The sequence below is a fragment of the Mesoplodon bidens genome (genome assembly GCF_964165515.1).
Source record: "Mesoplodon bidens genome assembly, chromosome: 8".
NCBI lineage: Eukaryota > Metazoa > Chordata > Mammalia > Artiodactyla > Ziphiidae > Mesoplodon > Mesoplodon bidens.
Genome location: NC_138165.1, coordinates 83,966,354 through 83,987,144, shown reverse-complemented (window position 1 = coordinate 83,987,144; position 20,791 = coordinate 83,966,354). Strand labels below are relative to the sequence as shown.

General features: G+C 36.0%; 1 protein-coding gene across 2 annotated transcripts in view; it reads right to left on the bottom strand.

Annotated features, from left to right (window-relative positions):
* The window catches only part of ADAM23 (ADAM metallopeptidase domain 23), a gene marked incomplete at its 5' end in the record, with an annotated part of 170,349 nt that overhangs the window by 36,571 nt on the left and 112,987 nt on the right, over window positions 1-20,791 (bottom strand). For both annotated transcript variants that reach the window (XM_081242184.1, XM_081242185.1), the window contains 8 exons: window positions 77-148; window positions 3,247-3,346; window positions 5,659-5,707; window positions 8,247-8,337; window positions 9,098-9,182; window positions 10,321-10,484; window positions 12,592-12,663; window positions 19,675-19,740. In XM_081242184.1, coding sequence (XP_081098310.1) covers window positions 77-148; window positions 3,247-3,346; window positions 5,659-5,707; window positions 8,247-8,337; window positions 9,098-9,182; window positions 10,321-10,484; window positions 12,592-12,663; window positions 19,675-19,740 — 699 coding nt within the window. The remainder of the gene's footprint in view (window positions 1-76; window positions 149-3,246; window positions 3,347-5,658; window positions 5,708-8,246; window positions 8,338-9,097; window positions 9,183-10,320; window positions 10,485-12,591; window positions 12,664-19,674; window positions 19,741-20,791) is intronic.

Here is a 20,791-nt window from a genome sequence, read left to right as displayed (position 1 = left end):
GCAGACTTCCCACTAACACTATTCTTCTGCACTCTGGGTAGATGTGCTGAAGGTAGAAAAGATCTCTTACACCTACCACATGGATTCCACAATCACACTCCTCCCCAGCTTCCACATATCCATTTCCACATTCTGTGGGCTCAAATAGCTGAAAGAGATTAGAAAGATAAAGGGAAACCATTTTAATTCATCACAGAAAATCAACACTCCAGTCAGGCTACATACTTGGCCCTATAATCAGCTATCATGTGGTATTCTTCTATGATCTGTTGTTATGGCATCTTACAAATGTGTCTGTGTGAGAATCACTGTTAATTTATTAATAACACTTCTAAAAAACGTATTTTAAATGGGGTAATATCTCTTGGAGGATTCTCCAGTAGTGGGCTCCAGAGATGACCTCTCCCATTAGAGCTACTTTTCAGAGAAATATGCTGTCAAGAGGAATAGATCACTTTTCATATTTGCTAATGGAGCTAAAATGCTCTGCTAATAAGACTCACAGATACCTAATTTGTTGACTTATAACCAGGCAGCTGAGAAGATATAAAAAATGTCAAGAAGATAAAAATGCTTCATTCACAGCTAAATGTGATATATGCCATCAAGTAAATGCAAATAAACTTAGGGAAAAAAAGTGTTGCTGGAAATCCATGCCTATCATTCTCAGTGAAAAGAAATCTGCACTGTCTGAATCATATTAAGTAAATGTGCAGACATATGCACAGATGTATAGAAATTTCTCAATCATTCCTGGAGCAATGGGAGAGTCAAGTTTCTAGAATAATCCACCCTACTGGTGCTATGAACTTGCTTGCCAAATAAACTGTATTACAGACCAGTTGTTGAGGCAGCTGATTATTTATAAGAAACATTCCTATTTCCCATCACCTGGGGCAAAATTTTTCTGTGTATATCTACTATACTCAGGTGAAGATTAGAACAGGACATCCCAACCCAAATGCTCAGAACCATATATATGAGAGGGAGCAGCACACACCCAAGGAACAGCTGCCCTCCACTGAGTCCACCAAAGAAAGATCTGATCCTCCTTCCACTTCCAGGAAAGGAAAATTGTTATAAGGAGCAAGGAAGTTTTCCACGATACTTGGGTGGGACTTCCCCATGGGAAAATCCAGTGACTAAAATCAACAGTCCTCATCTCTGTGATATTTTGATCAGCAGGGAGGAGAAAATGGAAAAGGGAAAGGCAGACTGGAACATGACTAGTGCTTTAGATCAGGACTCCCATGTAACCCACTGTTGGATTTCATTCTTAGGACTCTTCTTCCATCCTGAGACAGGTCACTATCACAAACCATATGGCAAACATGGCAGTTGAGAAGGTTCCCAGAGCACAGAAAAGATGCACTTAGATAATGTGAAAATAACACATAAAACCTGCATACATACATCCATTGACTACAACACTTGGAAGAAAGTCAGTTCTTTCACACATACATGTAAGTTATTCCACTGTAATCCATAGGAGCTTTTAAAAAATTATTCTATATATGTTGTTTAAAAAGAAAGAATTCCATATTTACTAATTTTTAAAATTGAAGGTGTATGTGTATTTTTATTTACTTTCCACATTATCCGAATAATTTGCTTTCTACTCACAGGCAATTTCAGAAATCTAATGATGGATCCTTATACACACGCTAGAGATCTCAGTATTTTCAAACAACTCAGTGTTGTTTCCTCAGGCATGAGGCTTATAATTAGCTGGTGAGCTGCAAGGCAGGTAAAATTAGCCATGTACTTTGCAATTCAGAAATGCCAACAGCTCACATTAATTCATTATTACTCACTGCACCCATTTTAAACACTCTGAAGCTTTCAGATTTCTGTTGCATTGAGATCGATGCCATGAAAAGCAGGGAGCTGAGTTTAATGATGCAAGGTCATTTTAAAATTCCTGTTTCTTTTTCTGCAGCCTTACTGAGATTTTATACAGTTGTCAGGCATCAAAGTGTCATCCCTAACTTAGCAGTATCACTTAATTATGGGGATAGGAATAAATTATTCTGACAGTTATCGACATCAGACATTGATTTTTTTTAAAAAGGTTAACATGGTTTCACTGCTCTCTCAATTTGCAGAGTTATTAAACATTTTGTATAGCAATGGATTATATTTGACTTATGATGTAGTATCTTAAAAAGAAATATGAAATGTGCAATGTTAGAATGTCTATGCCATCTGCTAATTCGCATCAATCCTGTCCTTTTGCCTGTCAAGCAACTTCGTTTCTAAACATGTTATTGGTCGACAGTCCCATATCCAAAATCTCTATAGCCTGTTAATTTAAGAATTCTGGCTTTGCTGGATTTTAGAAAAGTATGATGCATTTACACTGTTCTATATAACAGCCCTGAGGGGTCTGGTATACACCCTATAATCAAACACATTAACATTTGTGCAGTAACATTTGTGCAGTAAGACTTATGAATACTTACACTATGAGGGATAAATGAAGATTTTCAGTTCAGGATAAGTTGTACCGTCCACTATGTTTTCTGCAAACTCATAAAATATACTTCCAATTTTCAGAATTTTTGAATTAAGGAATTGTTGATAAGAGAATATGACATTGTGTATATAAATTTTAATGAAATGCCAATTGACAATGTGGACCTTCCCAAGTAAAGATATATATATCTCTTCATATATACAAATATATATATATATATATATATATGCCTGTATTTATGGGGTCCATAAATACTTTGGGTCAGTTTTTGGCTGGCTGATATTAGTAATGCTTTCTATCTGGGAGAATGGACCACACATACCGCCCCCTGCCAAAAAAAAAAGAAAGTAAGAAAAGCCTAGAAATTAGTTATAACCCTAGAGAAAATGTCAAGGGGAAATAGAATTTTTGTCAGAGAAATGGGCTAAAGTAATGTATCTTAATCTAACCCACTATCTCTTAGCAGCAATTGAAGACCCCAACATGAAAATTTCAAAGATATTTTAATTGAAGGATTGTCTGTTTGTTTTTTGGAGGGGAGGGCCAAGAGGAGGTACAGCTAGCACTGAAACACCAGAGCTTCAGAACAGTGAAACTATGGTCTTGTAATTCACTTAAACGAGACTTAATCTTTAATGTGATAAAGATTTTTATAATTAAATATTAATCTGGTTGGAAAGAAACCTGCTTTGCAAGCCAAGTATCTGATATTTGACATAGTTCCATTGTAAAAAAAATGGAGAAATAATTACACTTTCTAAATTACTAACCTTTGTTGGCCTGTTGAAAAGACAGGCTCCACCCCCTCTGTGTAAAAAGTCTCTATACTCCAAAATGCTGCACTTTGAGAACTTTCTGGAATGGGATACCCTGAGGGAATAAAGAATCAATTATGTAAAAAATTTACCAAAAGCAGTCATCAGAGAAGAAAATTAAAAACCCTGAATTAGAATAAAATCATCACTCTGGATCCAGATGATTCTACACAAACTTTGACAAGGCACTTATGTTCAAACTGCTAAGTATGTCTGGTAGAGTCTGTAAAAATAGAAATTCAAAGAAAATCACAGATTTGGGGGCTAGGTTACAATCTCCTTAGCAGTCAAGCCCCTTTGTGCTCAGGCTTGAAAGAGTTTTTGAAAAGTTCATCCCCAAACTTCATCTAGGCTGTATATTAAAATGTGGTTACTAGCACTGACATATATACACTACCAAATGTAAAATAAATAGCTAGTGGGAAGCAGCTGCATAGCACAGGGAGATCAGCTCAGTGCTTTGTGACCACCTAGAGGCGTGGGATAGGGAGGGTGGGAGGGAGACGCAAGAGGGAGGGGATATGGGGATATATGTATACATATAGCTGATTCCCTTTGTTATACAGCAGCAACTAACACAACATTGTAAAGCAATTAGACGCCAATAAAGATGTTAAAAAAAATGTAGTCACTTTTATTCGCTCTGTCTCAGTAAAGATAAGCAGGGGTTTGGGGTTTTTTTTTTTTTTTTTGCCTCTGTCCTGAATAGAAGGAACTTGGGAACCTACTAGATTTTACTTTGGATTTTACTTTGAAGCTGTGAGGGTCAACTGATTAAAGATTATGTATTGCAGGCTTCAGCGACACAATTGAGGTAAACAAGGAAACCCTAAAGAGATGTTAGACTATATATGTTTTTATGTGTATATACACACAGTCAAAACAGAATTAGGGTAAGCGCCTTCTGAATTAGAATTAGGTAATAGCTCCTTATTCTTAAATTCAAATACTATTTGGTAATCTTCATGATTTTGCAGGAATATAGTGAACCTCTTTGTGAGTTAATCAAATTACTATCACTGTGTCAGTACATAGGGGAATATTATATATATGGTCAAGGTTACACTGAGTCATACACACTGATTCCTTGGACATATTTGTCATAGTATTTGATTTGAGAGTACTAGGTCACTTATTCTAGGATGTGATCCAATAGATTTATATTTCCTTATGTATGAGGGTAGTGTATGGAAGTAGGTGAAATCTACCATTGTTGACAGTGATGTCTTACAAGAACTATGTAGAAACATATACTTGAGAAAATACAAATTAAGCTTAAATAATTTTATTATATCCTATGGGTAGTCAGTCTAGAAATCCATTTAGAAACTGGAAGTTTAGAAGACAGAAGACCTCTCCCGATAGAACCAGTATTATGAATGGTGTTACCATTCTGTAGGAGGCATCAGGGGAGGGGGAGCATGAAAGCTAACGGCTTCAAGTTTAAACTACATTTCTAGAAACATGTGTTCTAAAGTAGCAAGCATAATGGCTGACCCTCTCCTCAAGCCTTCATGCTCACACACCTCTTGTTCCCTGGACTCCTGGTGCACAAATAAGGAAGGGACTCTGTAAAAGTAGGTCAGGGCTTCTGGCAACTGGGGATCACAGGGAGGGAGCAGGACCAGAAATGGTGATATGCTGAGCAGATGTCTGGCATGGGCAAAGGAAGTGGGAGAGACACATGAGTGAGGAAACCTCTTCTATCTATTAGGAGTGGGCTGTAGCTTAGGAGGCCTTGTGGCAGTGGCTCCCATGGGGCAGGGGTCCCTGGGAAAGAGGGCAATGTTTCTAGGCCTTGGTTCACAGATGCAACAGCAACCCTCTAGTTTCCAAATTATCTACAATAGGATACAGGAGTTAGGTGAGCAACTATTCAAATGTCTATCAGTAGAAGACCACCTAGACATGATAAATCTGTCTTAATTTGTTTAAAAAAGCTTTATTGATTATATAAGGAATACAGTCCAATTTTATTATAGTAAACATGTCTATTTACGAGTTCCTTAAAATATAAATTGTTGACTAAATTGGTTTTCACTGACAGTTTAGACAACCAGCTTTTATCCTAATTACTAAAAAATTAATGCATCCACTAAACTTAGAAGCATTTAATCATGTGCTTCCTTTAAGGGTTAATAGATGTAGAAGTGGTTACTTTATTTTACTTTTATTACCAACTTTAAATAAAAAATTAAAGTATAAAGTAAACTAGCCATTTCATTTTTTAAAATATCAGACAATGAATTATTGAATTTATTCTAAGGCTTAGCCTAAAAGACCAGTACCTGAGAGACTGTATATCTAATTATAGGTAACAATTTCAGTAAAAGGTATATAACAAATGCATGTACGATGAAAATTTACCCCGTCTCCTCCATGATGCAGCCACCCCAGGATTCTGTGCAGTCACATTCTAGTCCAATGAAACAATAAAAAGCAACAAAAGAAAGGGGAAACAACAAAAGTCACATCTTTAATTTGCATCACAGTTCTTGAAATAGTTCCTTATTACCAATTCCATGTCAGACAGGTACAGAATGTGAAGTCTCACCAAACAAAACCTATTTCTTTTAAATCAATATTTCTTTTTCCTTTCCAACAGTACAGCGTGCTTCCTAAGACAACAGCTGCAAGAAATAAAATTGTGCCTCTCTTCATTTTTGTAACTCAGAGAATTCAACTAAGTTCCTAGTGCCAATGTTTAATGAAAAGTACCTGGTCTAGAGATTGTAAAGCCTGAGTTCTAGTCCAAGTTCTGTGTGATGAGAGAGTTTCATAGGCAAGTGACTTAGCATTTCTTGGGTCTCAGTGTTTCCACTTCTAAAATGCGAATGCATCTCCCTATCTCCCAGGGTGGTTCTGGGGCTCACATGAGAGGGTAGTCTGTGTGCTCTCTGGGAACTACAAAGCTCTACTGCACAAATGCAATGAGTCCTCACTGAAGTCCTGCTCACAGACCACACCGGACGTTAGAGGAGAGAATTCAATTTGCTGGAGTCAAAGCAAGAATCAGCCAGAGACTTGAAGAACACTGAGCTAAAAGGTTCAGCAAAAGAGAGAAATCTAAAATAGAAATGTAAAATCCTCTAAATTAAATAACAACCATAAACTTAACACAGATACCACAGATGGACATATGGGTATCATGACAGGCTGTCCTTTTCATTTATTTTTTCCTATTCTCTTTCCTATGATAGACAAAGATATTTTTAAAGAAAGACTTCCAAATGGATCTTTAAAAATTCAAAGTACAGAATGAACCTACCTAAACAATTCACAAAGGAATAAAGAATTTTAGGAAGGAATTATGCCCAGCATTAGTAATGAAGCCTATTGCTCACCTTACTCCTTCATCTGACTCAGCAATATCTCTCAGCTGCCCCCAGCACTGGCCTCTTCCTGGCTCCGGGCTTTTCAAACAAGGACATAAACCTGGTTCTACTCCTTTCTGGTTTTCAGGTATTGATGCCAGCCAGTGAAACCTGAATCACTTCCTTTAATGTGTACTATGTGTTTCCCTGGGAAAGCAAATACTCTGAACAAGAAATCAATAGATGAAAGTTTGTAGAGATTTGCTCAATGCCACCAGACTTAATGTACCCATAAAGTGATGACTTAATATGCCCTTAAAGGGAATCAAGACATCCTGGATATATATTTTGCTTCAAGTTTCCATAACACTATGTATTAATTATTTGATAGTAGTCAAAAAGTATAAAATATAGGATAATGTTAAGGTAGATTTTTGTCCTCTTCTTCTTTAGGGAGGCTGTGGTAGAGAGGGGGACCTTTATTCCTAGCATCTGATATTTTCACTGAGGGGAGTAGATTTCCACTTAATTCCTAGGTAACAGATTAGGAGTGAATACCTCAGGTTTTTCTTTCCACAGGATCTCATTGTGTGTGCCCTAGGCAATTTTGCCTTCTGCCACAAAAGTGTGTTAGAAATTATATTTTACTAGTGTATTGATATAAAGAGGAATATAATCCAAGTTGGATTTTATACCGATTTTAAAAGAAGTTAAAGGGCTTCCCTGGTGGCGCAGTGGTTGAGAGTCCGCCTGCCGATGCAGGGGACACAGGTTCGTGCCCCGGTGTGGGAAGATCCCACATGCCGCAGAGTGGCTGGGCCCGTGAGCCATGGCTGCTGGGCCTGCGCATCCGGAGCTTGTGCTCCGTAACGGGAGAGGCCACAACAGTGAGAGGCCCGCATACCACACACACACAAAAAAAGTTAAAAACGTTCAAGGGCCCCCTAAAATTATTGTGGGCCTTCAACACTTCGCCACTAGAATCTCAGCCCTGTCTTTCCATCTGCATCTCCTCTGGTTAAAGAGGAGAGTGACATCCAGCAGTCATCAGCTGTGTTTTCCTACTGGATGGGATTTGTGGCTGCTTCTCTTGGCCTGCCTGCCCAGTAGAGGAGAGTTATTCTCTATCATCTGCCCCCATGTTTAAAAGGTCCAGGACAGGACTGCTTGTACAGGAAGCTTCTCCAATGTTTCTGATGGTACTAGGAAGGTAAGTTTAATTAGAGGTAAGTAGATGGGTAAGTTTAATTAGAGTTTGAGCTCCTTTTAACTCTAGGCCTAAGCTATTTTCTGATCCAACTGTACTTGTGGTGGAGCTTCACTGACATCTTGTGGCTATCCTCAACTGGTTAGAATCCAGAGGGTGAGTATTCACCACCACCCACCCCAACATTCTGCAGTGTGAGAAAGAGCTGATCATGCCCTGAGAAAGTATGATTTTATGGACTTTGAAAGGGACATTTCTCCAACCCACACAGATTAAGAATTACCTTAAATTGCTCATCTTATCATTGTTTAGAGGAAGGAGATACACTACAGTTAAGGTATTATGACTTAGAAATGAAAAACATTTCTTTATTGACCGGACATGCATTATACAGACAGAATGGCACATGAAAGTAAGAAGGTCAATGTACATACTTGGCTTTCTGCTAGAAGGTTCCCACTGGATTCCAAGGTTTTGAGCCAAACTCTGCGATAATACTTGTGCCACTGCCATTGGAAGACCATACTGTTTTTCAGAGTTGAAAGTGTGTGGGAAACATTTGAGAGAGGGCACAAAGCTAGTTATTATTTCTTAATCATGACCACATTTCATCTCAGTCCCCTAAGTAGAGCCTCACAGCATCAAAAGACGGCTTATGCTCCTTACCACTTCTTCCTTGCAACTGGGCCCAAGAAGCAGAAAGCCTCTCTTACTATGTGGCATCTCTCAAAACTTGATGTTCTCACATGGAAACATAAAATCATAAAAGGCTGTGCCCCATTTCAATTCATACCAAACCAAGAATAAATTCAACTTACTACAAATCTGTCAAGAGAGGTCTCCACTGAATGCTGGCTACTGGGATAACCTGGTATAATAGATTCAGGTATTGACCAAGGTTTAGATTTGGTTGGTTCGACTTTTGGGATGTGTTAAACCTAACATAGGCAGAAGAGCAAATAACTTTTTTAAAAAGTCATAAAAGAAGGATAAACAAGCTTATAAAAACTTATCTATAGAGGCCAAGAAATTTCTGGGCCAATCTTTGGTTTGCATCTGCCTGATAAATATGAAAAACTATCATTATGATATGAAACAATACCTCTCTTCTAACACCAAAGACCACTTTGGGCTCTATTTACTAATACGAACCACTCATACTATAGTCTCGATGTCATTATCATTCTAAAACAGGCCTGAAAAGGGAAGTAAACTAGGCCATGGGGAAGAAAGAGACTAGATGCACAGATAAAGCTCCTACTTTAGGAAAACTGATAACATTTACCTCATTCACACCAACTCCCCTTGTGCGAGAACAGACACCTCCAAAGTAACTCAGGCTGCTTCTCTTATAGTGGAATGTCACACGCCTTAGGAAAAATAAACGCTATTAGGAAACCAATGTAGTGACCATTATATTTCAACTCTCCGCAAATATGTCTATTGTCCTACATTGAATACCCCAAACCAACCCTCCTTTAGAAAACCAAAAACTGTATTTTAAATACCTTTAAATGTATGTTATCATAAATACCTTTAGATTAATGTTATGTTAAATAATCTCAGTTGAGCAAACATCAACTGAGCACCTAACTAAGCATCATGTACTGGCACAGGAACTGAGGGCACAAAGATAAACAGACCACAGCCCTTGACTCTTTTCTAGTAGAGACTATAGAGTAGTTATACAAAAGATTGATGATTGTAAATTGGTATCATGACGGGCTGTCCTTTTCATTTATTTTTTCCTATTCTCTTTCCTATGATAGACAAAGATATTTTTAAAGAAAGACTTCCAAATGGATCTTTAAAAATTCAAAGTACAGAATGAACCTACCTAAACACTGAGAGAAAAGCAGAGTAACAGGTGAGAAGAAAGGAAGGAGGACTTTGGTTGGTTTGATCCCAGGACAGAACCTTAGAGGACTGTCTGAAAACAGCTTAGCCACCAGGGTGGGAAGGGAGCAACTTATGATATCAAAAGTGAGCAAAGCACCCCTTTTCCTTAGAGATGAAACGTCAATTTTAGCCAATAGTTCATTTTCACTTTGCTGTACACCTGAAACTAACACAACATTGTAAACCAACTATACCCCAATAAAAATTTAAAAAAAAAAAGATCTAGCAAATGATTTGTTGGTGAAAGTGATGTGTGCAAGCCTTCAGGAAATCTGCTTTCAAGGAGCTAACTCAGCTGGAAGGAGGGCCCTTTCGCAATCCTCCCTCCCTGGCATTCCTGCTGCCTGTGATGAAGGCTGGAGTGTCAGCAGCTGTCTTGAATCACGAGTTGACCCTGAGGATGGAAGGTCTGAAGGTACAGATGTGCTCTGAAAGTAAATCTCCTGACTGTGGAACCACCATTCCAGCACTGGGCAGCCTACTGCTGTGCTTCTTATGTAACAGAGGAATCAACCTCAAACTTGTTCAGGATTGATTCATTGATATATAACCTACTGATACAATAAAGGGATAAAGATCAACGTCAAGCCAAGGGCTGGGGATACGTACGAGATGAGATGCACAGCATCAGCGTGCTGCCTGATACGCTGCCGGTATTTGGAGAATTCGTGGAGCATCTGCACAGGGTTGGTGGTGATGTCAATATGATCCTTCTCAGTCCAGGTCTCTACAGCCACCAGGACAACCCTGGTATTAAGCTGCTCCTTGTAAATCTGAGGGTATACAACAGGACAGGTGCAGGAGGAAAACACTGGGTCAAACATGCACAATCAGTGTTTCAGAGTCAGCGGAAGGACAGGAAGGGGAGGTGAGAGGAGAACACGACGTCAGAATTAGCTCATCAAAGAGAATCTTCTTTCCTTTCTCTTTTCCAAGAGCAAAAAGAAAGAACAATCATACAACTCAGCCTCTCCTACAAAGTTACTGCAATCCCAAATCAGCACCTTTAGCAGCCAGGCATCTCACTAGGGGATCTATACTAGGAGTATCACGATTCTAAAGTCTGGACATAAGTTCAAAACAGGGTTTAGTAAAATCACCTTTCCAAACCTCATAGGAGATAACAGGTTGGAGCCTGATATACTGGTTCTGAGTAAGTGTGATATGACCAGTTACTCCTGCAGGATTGGAACAGATCACTAAATCCTTGGACAAGCACTAACACCATGGCTGGCTTGCCCTTGGAAGCCTTGTTGTATGAAAAGTAAAATAACAGTGGAAGAGAATCACGATCTGAGGCCAAAAGAGGGAAAAGCAGATTTACATTACCTATGTCACCCTCACCACAGGGTGACATCACTCACAATATTTAAATTGTAATTTTCTGCTTTTGGCCCAGTAGCTAAGTAATTCACACATGTAAGCAATTTTGATGAATGTTGTCATTTTGTCCTATTTTCAAGCTAATTAAGAAAATAATGGATGATCTTAGAACACACTGAGGAAAGGAAATATTATCATGCGTAAATCAACGTGAAGCTATAATGATTTTACAACAGGGGGTGAGTTAAGTGTAGTGTCTTTTAAAAAAAATTAGTTGGTCAGCTTCAGAACCTTGTATGGTAAATCCAAATAAAAATGACACTTTGCAAGATGTGATTCTGTTCAATCATGGTGAAATGACAAACACAGCGATTCTACCAAGTAAACACCTGGGGCAGAGGGAAAGGTGTGTTTAATATTCTCTTTTTCATATCCACTTATAGTTTTCCTCTGAGAAGACTGACAAGGGCTGAAATTAAAGAAAATTAATAAAGCAGGTGATAACTGGCTTTCAGAATTTCAATCCTAACGCTACATGCTACTCTATTACCCCGCACCCATTTTATACAGCTCAGCTGTGCCTACCACGTATTATATGTTATGAGTGTTTACGTGATTGGAGACTTTTGGACTGTTTAAAAGGCAAAAAAGAAGGCAGTTCTTTAAAGAATATAAGTATCATTTAGATATTAAGCAATTTATAAAGGTTTTTTTTCCCAGTTAAGAGGGAACATACAATAAATATCAGATAAACATACATTTAGCTGAGCAAAACAGCACTTTACATTAGAATACACAAAATACTATGCTATATTTATGACTAGTCAAATTGAATTATTTATTGGAACATAATGAATAATATTCACATTTACGGATTTCCTATCTAAAGGAAAAAGGAAGAAAATCTTAACCATTATTCTCTGTAACTGACAGAATGAGAGGAGGAGGAAAAAATCTCAATAAGAAAGATTTATAGAAGTCTTTTTAAGAAGATATACATTTTACTGTTTTAAATTAGCTTTATTTGGGGACTGCACTTAATTCTGTCATCTAAAAATAAAGTCTGAAGCATTCTTATGGGGACACGAAGAAAATAAATTTGGGTTCTTTTAAAGAAAATTTTTTTGTATTGCCTATATCCTCCAAACATAATCCACCTCTATCTATTAGTTCTTCTGCCTTATATTTAAGATGATAAGCTCAACTGATTATTATTAATGAAGTCTCATTTGCCAAGTTTAATTTACACTCTTTTCGGTAGCTAATTTTCTCCAGTATTTTTGTCCTAGCTAGACTCTTGTGACAATAATATCTAGACATCACTTAGAAGCAACATCAATGCATCTTTGGGATCCCAAGAATAACTCAACAGTCCCCTGAAACTCTTGATAACACTGCCCTTTGTGAAGCAGACCACTATAATTTCTTATTAGCCAGATGAGATAAGGATAGCATTTTTACTTTTGTCTCAGAAAGAACTAAAGCAGCAAGTAAGCAAACAAAGATATAAACCATTCCACTTTGGAAAAAGAGGTTCAAGAAAACCAGGATACTTACAGAATCCACAAGGTTGACCACTGACTTTGCAAAGTTGTTTGTATGCGCATGAGAAGAGCGACACTTCTTATACTGGGAGGGGGAAAGATATATCAGTCACTGTCAAACCATAATTTAATGATAAATTTCAAAATTCTGTAAAAACAGAAATCTGACAGCAATAGTAGAAATAGGGATTAAAAATACAGAATTTAGTTTGTGCCATGTTTGGATATAGTGGTGCTCTTATTTTACTTCTCTGTTAGGCAGGAAAACTATAACTGTCTAAAATACCCATGATGTTCCAGGTAATGGAGACAGCCTAGTGATTCTGAGTGAGAAACTTTACACTTGAGAAGTAAGCTGTTAATTCAGTCTCAATGTCTAACAAATGCAATCCTTTTTTTTTTTTAATTTGTTTGTTTCAAGGAAATGAACTTTACCAGTTTAGAAAGAGCTTAGATCAAGGAATTTAATCCCAACTGGACACTCTCCTCACTTGAATTCAAGTGCATACAAAGATCAAGAAAATTTCTTAGGCAACACTTCAGATTCAGTCCATGATATGGAACGTGTCTGTCGTACATTTTAGTATATTCTTTCAGAAGAATGCCTTCTCCAAATGAAGCCTTTTGCTTTTGACGGCTCAGAAGTCAAAACAAAGAAGAGACAAAAAGTAAAACTGAAGTGTGCCGATAGTGTATAGTTGCTTATGGTTATTTATGATCACTTAGGAAAATAAAGTAAAGTAATAGAATAATTACATAACATCTAAAGGGCTACAGTTTTAGCAAGGAGCACTGCAATTAATATGGCTTTGAGAGGACATTTAAAAACTAAGGTTTACCACGGGGGGATCATGCCCTCTGCTGAGGAAAAAGAAAAACATCCTCAAAACTACTGAATCAGGTTTGCACCATGTCTTTAAAATTTGACTTCATTTATAATTATAAAAATAATGCATCTTCATAAAGATTAAAAATTCTTCCATGTTGGAATAGCATGATATTATTTTCTTCTCCTTTGCCCATTTTCACATTATAAATTTGTCAGACCCCCTTCATTTCATTCTCTCTTTAACCCTGTCACTATGTTTTTTAAATGAAGAATATGTCTTAATGCTTATAGATCTGATATATATATATATATATATATATATTTAATAATACTGAGCATACTGACAACCTATGATAAATGTGCAATAACTTAGTATTGTGTTATTAGTAGCATTCATTAACTTATGACTATTTATAATATTTGCAATGGTGTGAATGTTTGTGTGCCCCCAAAATTCATGCTGAAATCCCCACCCTCAAAATGATGGTATTAGGACGTGGGACCTCTGAGCGGTACTTAGGTTATGAGGGTGGAGCCATCATGAATGGGATTAGTGCCTTATAAAAGAGGCTCCAGAGAGAGCCCTAGTCCCTTCCACCATGTGAGGAAACAGTGAGACATTTTAACAGTTTTTTTTTTAACTTAGCATAAAGAAGTTGTTGTAAGAGCTCAGCATTTTAAGTTGCCTAGCAAATTCCACAAGCTGGCAAACTTCAAAGATATCCTTTAAAATATTGGGTTGGCCAAAAAGTTCGTTCGGGAGTTTCCGTAACATCTTACTTTTTGGCCAACACAGTAAAAGCAAAAGTATCAACAATAAGTCTCTTTGGGGTGATGAAATGTTTTGAAACTAGACAGAGGCAATGATTGCACCACATAGTGAAGGTACTAAATGTCACTGAATTGTACACTTAAAAAAAAAAAAAAGTCCCGACATGAAGAAGCACTTATCACAAAAAGAAAGGGAAAATATTAGCTAACACCTATTCTAATGCAGTGGTGTTACATATCTGTTCAAATGAATTTTATTTTGCTTCTGAACATTTATTTGTCCTTTGGGGATATGTCTTTTTGTAGTATAATGGTCATGGAAAACATGACATGTAAGTTAAAAACAATGAGGACTTAAAAGTATTAAAATGTGAAGTTTTCCATTTATTTCATATTTATAACTTCCAATTCTCTGATGTTCTTTATTTTTGGCTTGCAGGATTTTTTAGTTCCCTGACCAGGGATCGAACCCATGACCACTGCAGTGGGAGCGCAGAGTCCTAACCACTGGACCGCCAGAGAATTCCCTCTGGTTTTCCTTTTAGAAAGATCACTCTGCCTGCTGTGAGGTGAGTGAATTAGAAAGGGTCAAGAATGCATGCAGAGAGACCTGTTGGGAAACTGCTGCAATAGTCCAGGTAAAAAAATAATGAAGGCTGGACGTCATTATAGGATGTTGGAAGGTAAGGAAAGAGAAGAAAGAAAGATGACTCCTAGGTTTTGAACTTGAATAGCTGGGGGTGGGGGAGGCGCCATTTAAAATAATGAGAAAGACTGGGGGAGGGCAGTTTAGAACTAGGGAACCAAGAGTTCTGATTTAGAAATGTTAAATGTGGGATGCCTATTCAATACTGAAGTAAAGATGTCAAGTAGGCAGTTGAATATAGAACTATGGAACACAGAAGGCTACAGTATAAAGTTGAGAGTGATGAATTTAAGTCATGATATATTTTAAAGACTTAAGACTGGAAGTGATCACTTGAGGAAGAGTTATAGAAAGAAAAGAGAGCCCCAAATCAAGCTATGGGGCACTCCCATAACTCTAGAGGTCAGACATAAAAGACTAAGAAGAAATGGCCAGTGAGGTGAGAAAGCTATTGTGTCATAGAAGCTAAAAGATTAAGAAAATGTTTCAAACAGGAAAGAGTAATCAGCTGTGTCCCATGCTACTGAGAAGGCAAGTACAATAAGGACAAAGAATAACCACTAGATTTATTCACTTGAAATTCCATGTAATTGAGCACCTAGGATTTACTAGGGTCTACCATTAGTATTTCTCCTACAACAAATATTTGCTCCTCACAACTCAGTGAGGTAGGTTTTATTATCCCTATCTTTATAAATTTGGAAAGTGAGGCTCAGAGAGCACAAATAACTTATCCAAGATCACAAAGCTGAAATTCAGTGCTTACCCTGGGTTGACATAGGAGATAAACTTGTTCAGTTAACAAGTCATGTAAAATATTTATGTATGCTCCTAGTAAATCATGATTATTGATGAGAAATCATAATATGTTGGGTTCCTATAAAATATAGTGGCTTTCAAAGAAGGAAACCAAATGAGGTTTAAATTAAAAAATACATGAGCTATCCTTTCATATTTGCACCTATGTACATAAGGATATAGCAAAGATGTAAGAAAAACATTTGTTTTTCATGCACTTTAAAATATTTCAACTAATTTTCTAATAGAATAGGTTTTTAATATTTATATTGAGCCGAAGTGGCTCAAAGAAATGTTTGGCAGACCGCTATAAGGCTTTAATTGGCTCACAAATTGGACTCTGCCAGCCTGCTACTAAAATGCTTTATATAAAATTGAGGGATTTTTTCTTTTCTAATTGAAAGCTACTGATAATATATGATGCTTGTTCAAAATAAGATATCTGTATTTTTTCAGAAAGGTTACTCTGAATTAAAGAGGTAAGTGTGAATGTAAATGTAGGCAAAATGTTTCTACTTTCTTCATGAATGAGAATTAATTTTACAAAGAAAAACGTGAAATCTCCATTTATGATAGAATTTATTTCCACATTTTCCGATCACTGACAATAATTTACATTTAAAGTGCCAAATTTGCTTTTCCTGTCTGAATAAACACAATCCTTAAGGTATTTGCTTTTTGAAAAAAATTAAAATTAGAGCTTGACTTTCAACCTGAGGGTGATAGTTATCAAAATAAGTGTGCTGCCTCATCTAGCACAAAGATTATAAAATGAGTACTATCAGTGGGATGACATTTTAAAATCCAATAGCAAATCTCCAGTTATTAAAGAATAGATGTCAATTATTCTAGCTTAGTTTTACTTTCAACATGTGAATTTAAGTACTCTGATCCATCCCTTCTTTGAAGTATTCAAATTCAAAAACAATCTTCATCTCATATAAAGCACACCTTTAAAAAAGAACTTTTCTCAACTCTCAAAAGAAAAAAAAATTCTTATAAAATGACACACTTATTTGGGACTATTATGGACTAGAGTATAACTTGGTCTTAAAAGAAAAGGAATCTATTTAGTTCTATTGCATCGATGCAATATTTATTAAAATAGTAGAAATCTAACAAGGACTTACTGTATAGCACAGGGAACTATATTTAATACCTTGTAATAACCTATAATGGAAAAGAATCTGTGTAACTGTATCACTTTGCTGTACACCTGAAATACTGTAAATCAACTACACTTCAATTTAAAAAAAACCAATAGAAGTCTTCTTAGGTAATTTCCTTCTACTTTAGGCATTACTATCACTCAATAATAAAGGCTTTCATTTTTTTTTCACTTCCTAACATGTATTCCCTCCAAACTTATCAGTACAAATTACAGGGTTTTTTTCTGGCTTCAAAGATAAATGTATACATTCCTAGTTCTCACTCATTTTAATAATAATAATAAAACAAATTACCAAAATTTACCATTAAAAGATCTGGTAGCCTAAATAATGTAACTTTATTACAGACTATACGGTATAATATTAGAAATTTTCTATTTACAAAAACAATATTTTAAAGGAGGGCATTATTTTACTATTCATAAGATAAAGACAAGATTATTTAAATGCTTCCCATTTTAAAAGATTTACAAATAAATTCAATATATATACAATGTTTAAAAAATTATCATTTCCTATTTGTATAGTTACTGAAATCTGCTCTCTGATTAATGGCTTCATGTATTTTCCTAATAGAGATTTGGTAGAACAAGAGATTTGGAATTACAAGTCATGGGTTGGAGAATTCTTCTATCAATTACCAGCTGTATGTGAATGCACTTTGTGAATTTAAAGGCACTGTATATATCTTAATTATTTTCACTACTTTAAAAGTATATATTGGATGTTGGAAAAAGTTTAACCTTCTAAAGCCATAATTTCATAACATGCCACAATGTTAAGGATTGAGAAGTAGCTGGACAAAATCTCAATGTCCCAATCAACAAAAATAATTCAGATGAAAAAATTATCTTGGGGTTTCGAGGAAATTAATGTCCATCAGAAACTCATATTTTAGCCTTCATTATCTAAAACGGCTACCCACCCATTTGGTTTTCTTTCCTATCAGGGAAGATCTGTCCTAAATTGTATGTAATTCTTTTTTTTTAATTGTATGTAATTCCAATAATTCTGGTTCTTACTGACATATCTCAAGCAATGTACTTAAAAGCTACTGGTACAGAAAATAAATCTGCATACCATACTAAGAGGTATGCTCTTGCATAACTTCATGTTCAGCATAATTGAGCCAGTGCTTGGTAATTAATAGAAAACACGTGTTAAAGTAGAGACAAAAGTTTAAATTTAAATCATCATTTTAAAAAATGTATGGTTTCAAGGTCTTTTCTACTGATTAGAACTTCACTTTTTCATTTTTGTATGAAACACAACCTTATTCTATAGTCTACTAATCTAATTTTGATTTCCTTAAAGAAAAACAAGGACTTCAAGATACTTGCAAAGCAATCAGAATTTTTGCTGCAATCTTTCACAAGTTTTTCACCTATACCTGACTCTTGGGTATGTCTTAAGAGTCTCACCTTTATAAAGTCTCTCCAGAAATGTAACTTAGTTTTCACAAAGCAAATTACTCTTTGTCTTAGTTTATACAATTTAAAAAATTAAATTATGTAATTACAACAAAAATTACAAGTGGCCTAAACAGTTTGGAAAGTGGCGCAGTGGGTTGCTGGAGCCAGCTCCCAACAGTTCAGGATTCAACTGGATGCATCTTTTCCCAGGTCCTCATTTAATGACCTCATTTTGGTAGCTTGAAATCAGCCAAGGTGGGAGTATTTACACCATGGATATAAACAAACATTATAAATCAAGGTTTTTTTTCAGAGAGCCAGGTATAAAACATTTACCAGCACAGCACAAGTACTAAGTATACAGCTGTCCCTCAGTATCCAAGGGGGATTGGTTTCAGGAGCCCCAAAGATGCCAAAATCCACTGACGCTCAAGAGCCTTATATAATCTGGTGCAGTACATTACAATGGATTCAGTCGGCCATCTGCCTCTGTGGATAAAACTATACTAGCAAATAGCACACTGACTTCAGAATGCTCTAGGCTTCAACACTTCAGAATGCTCTAGGCTTCAACCAAGATATTTTTTTAACTCTATTATTTTTTAATTAATTTTTATTGGAGTATGATTGCTTTAGAATGTTGTGTTAGCCTCCACTGCACAACAAAATGTATCAGCCATACACATACAGATATCCCCTCCCTTTTGGACTTCCCTCCAATTTAGGTTACCACAGTGCTCTAGGTGAGTTCCCTGTGCTATACAGCATGTTCCCATCAGTTGTCCATTTTATACATAGTATCAATAATGTATATGTGTCAATCCCAGTCTCCCAATTCCTCCCACCCCACCCCTTTCCCCCTTGGTATCCATACATTTGTTCTCTAAGTCTGTGTCTCTATTTATGCTTTGCAACTAAGATCATCTATACCATTTTTCTAGATTCCACATATATGCGTTATTATATGATATTTGCTTTTCTCTTTCTGACTTACTTCACTCTTTATGACACTCTCTAGGTCCATCCACATCTCTACAAATGACCCAATTTCATTCCTTTTTATGGCTGAGTAATATTGCTTTGTATATATGTACCACATCTTCTTTATCCATTCCTCTGCCAATGGACATTTAGGTTGCTTCCATGTCCTGGCTATTGTAAATAGTGCTGCTATGAACATTGGGGTTCATGTGTTTTTTTGAATTATGGTTTCTCTGGGTATATGCTCAATAGTGGGATTGCTGGGTCATATGGTATCAACCAAGATATTTTATAAGGGAAATGGTTAAGCAGAGTATGGTTAAGAAAGTTCCTACTTTATCTTCAAGAAGGGCCAATGGAGGACAATAATTGTTTTCATATGTCTTTTAAGCACTGAATCACATTTTATTTTGACCGAAGTTAACAACAGATTATTATTCTTTCTTAAGTAAGCTGTCGGATCTAAAATTCATTGATTCTATATTCTTACCGTTTTATGATCATTAACAACCATAAGTTCCAAATATTTCATTTCTTCAAACACACCACGAGATGGCTGTGGAAAATAAAAATACATGGTCAGAATGGTCGTTAATAGAAAATATCTCTGATACTGACTGTTAAGTGGTAGACTGACTTTGAATTTCAGAAGAACTCTTTGCTGTTCACTTTATGAACATCCTCAAAGAAACTTGGTCAGGGAAATGAAAAAAAAAAGTGACTGTAAATTGTGGGTAAACATACAACTATTCAGAAAAGAACTGTATTTAATTATCATTAAAGTATTCATCCAGATAGAGAGCTCATGTTGTTTTTATTTGATTTTTATATGTAAAAATATTCTAGAGAAAAATGTTCAGTGTAATTCTGTTAAAATAAATAAAGCTCAATTTCTTTGGCATTAAGATACAATAAAAATATTCACATCTACTCAAAACTTCAAAGAAAAACTGCATAAAACTTTAATAAGAATAGCACAGTACATCTGGAACAGGTACCAATGTAATCATATAGAAACCTTAATTCAGTGGAGTGAAATTCTCATAATAATGTACTAATTCTTAACCACACAACTTCTCAAAGGAACAAATGTTGACAGTTACAATATTCTGAATTCTTCTAAATTTTGATTACTACTAGATAATCCTTTAAGAGCAAGGGCTAAGGATTTTAGCTGTCGTTTGTACTTTTATTTCTTTTTCATAGTTGGAAGAGTACATGATCATTGATCAGCTGTATTTTATAGGGGTGGGCTGTAGTGAAACATCAATAGCCTGTATAAAACTTATTACCAACTGCATCTTCAAGAGTAAGCAAAAAGAGATCTCTAAGTTAAAAAAAAATTGTTTCCATAATCACCATAATACAAAGGCAGGCTCATAAAAGAGGATGATTTGACCTACAACCAAGTTTTTGATGGCTGGTGGTATAATTTTTTCACAAAAGTACATTCAGCAAAACATTATCTAAAGTGTGCAATTTTCAGTATAATTACTCATTAAGTTATCTAGCAAATTACCATGTAATCTATATGCCATGGAATTAATTTTCCATTACATAGCATTCACCATGTAATTACTAAATAGTCCCCATCATTACAGCTTTCT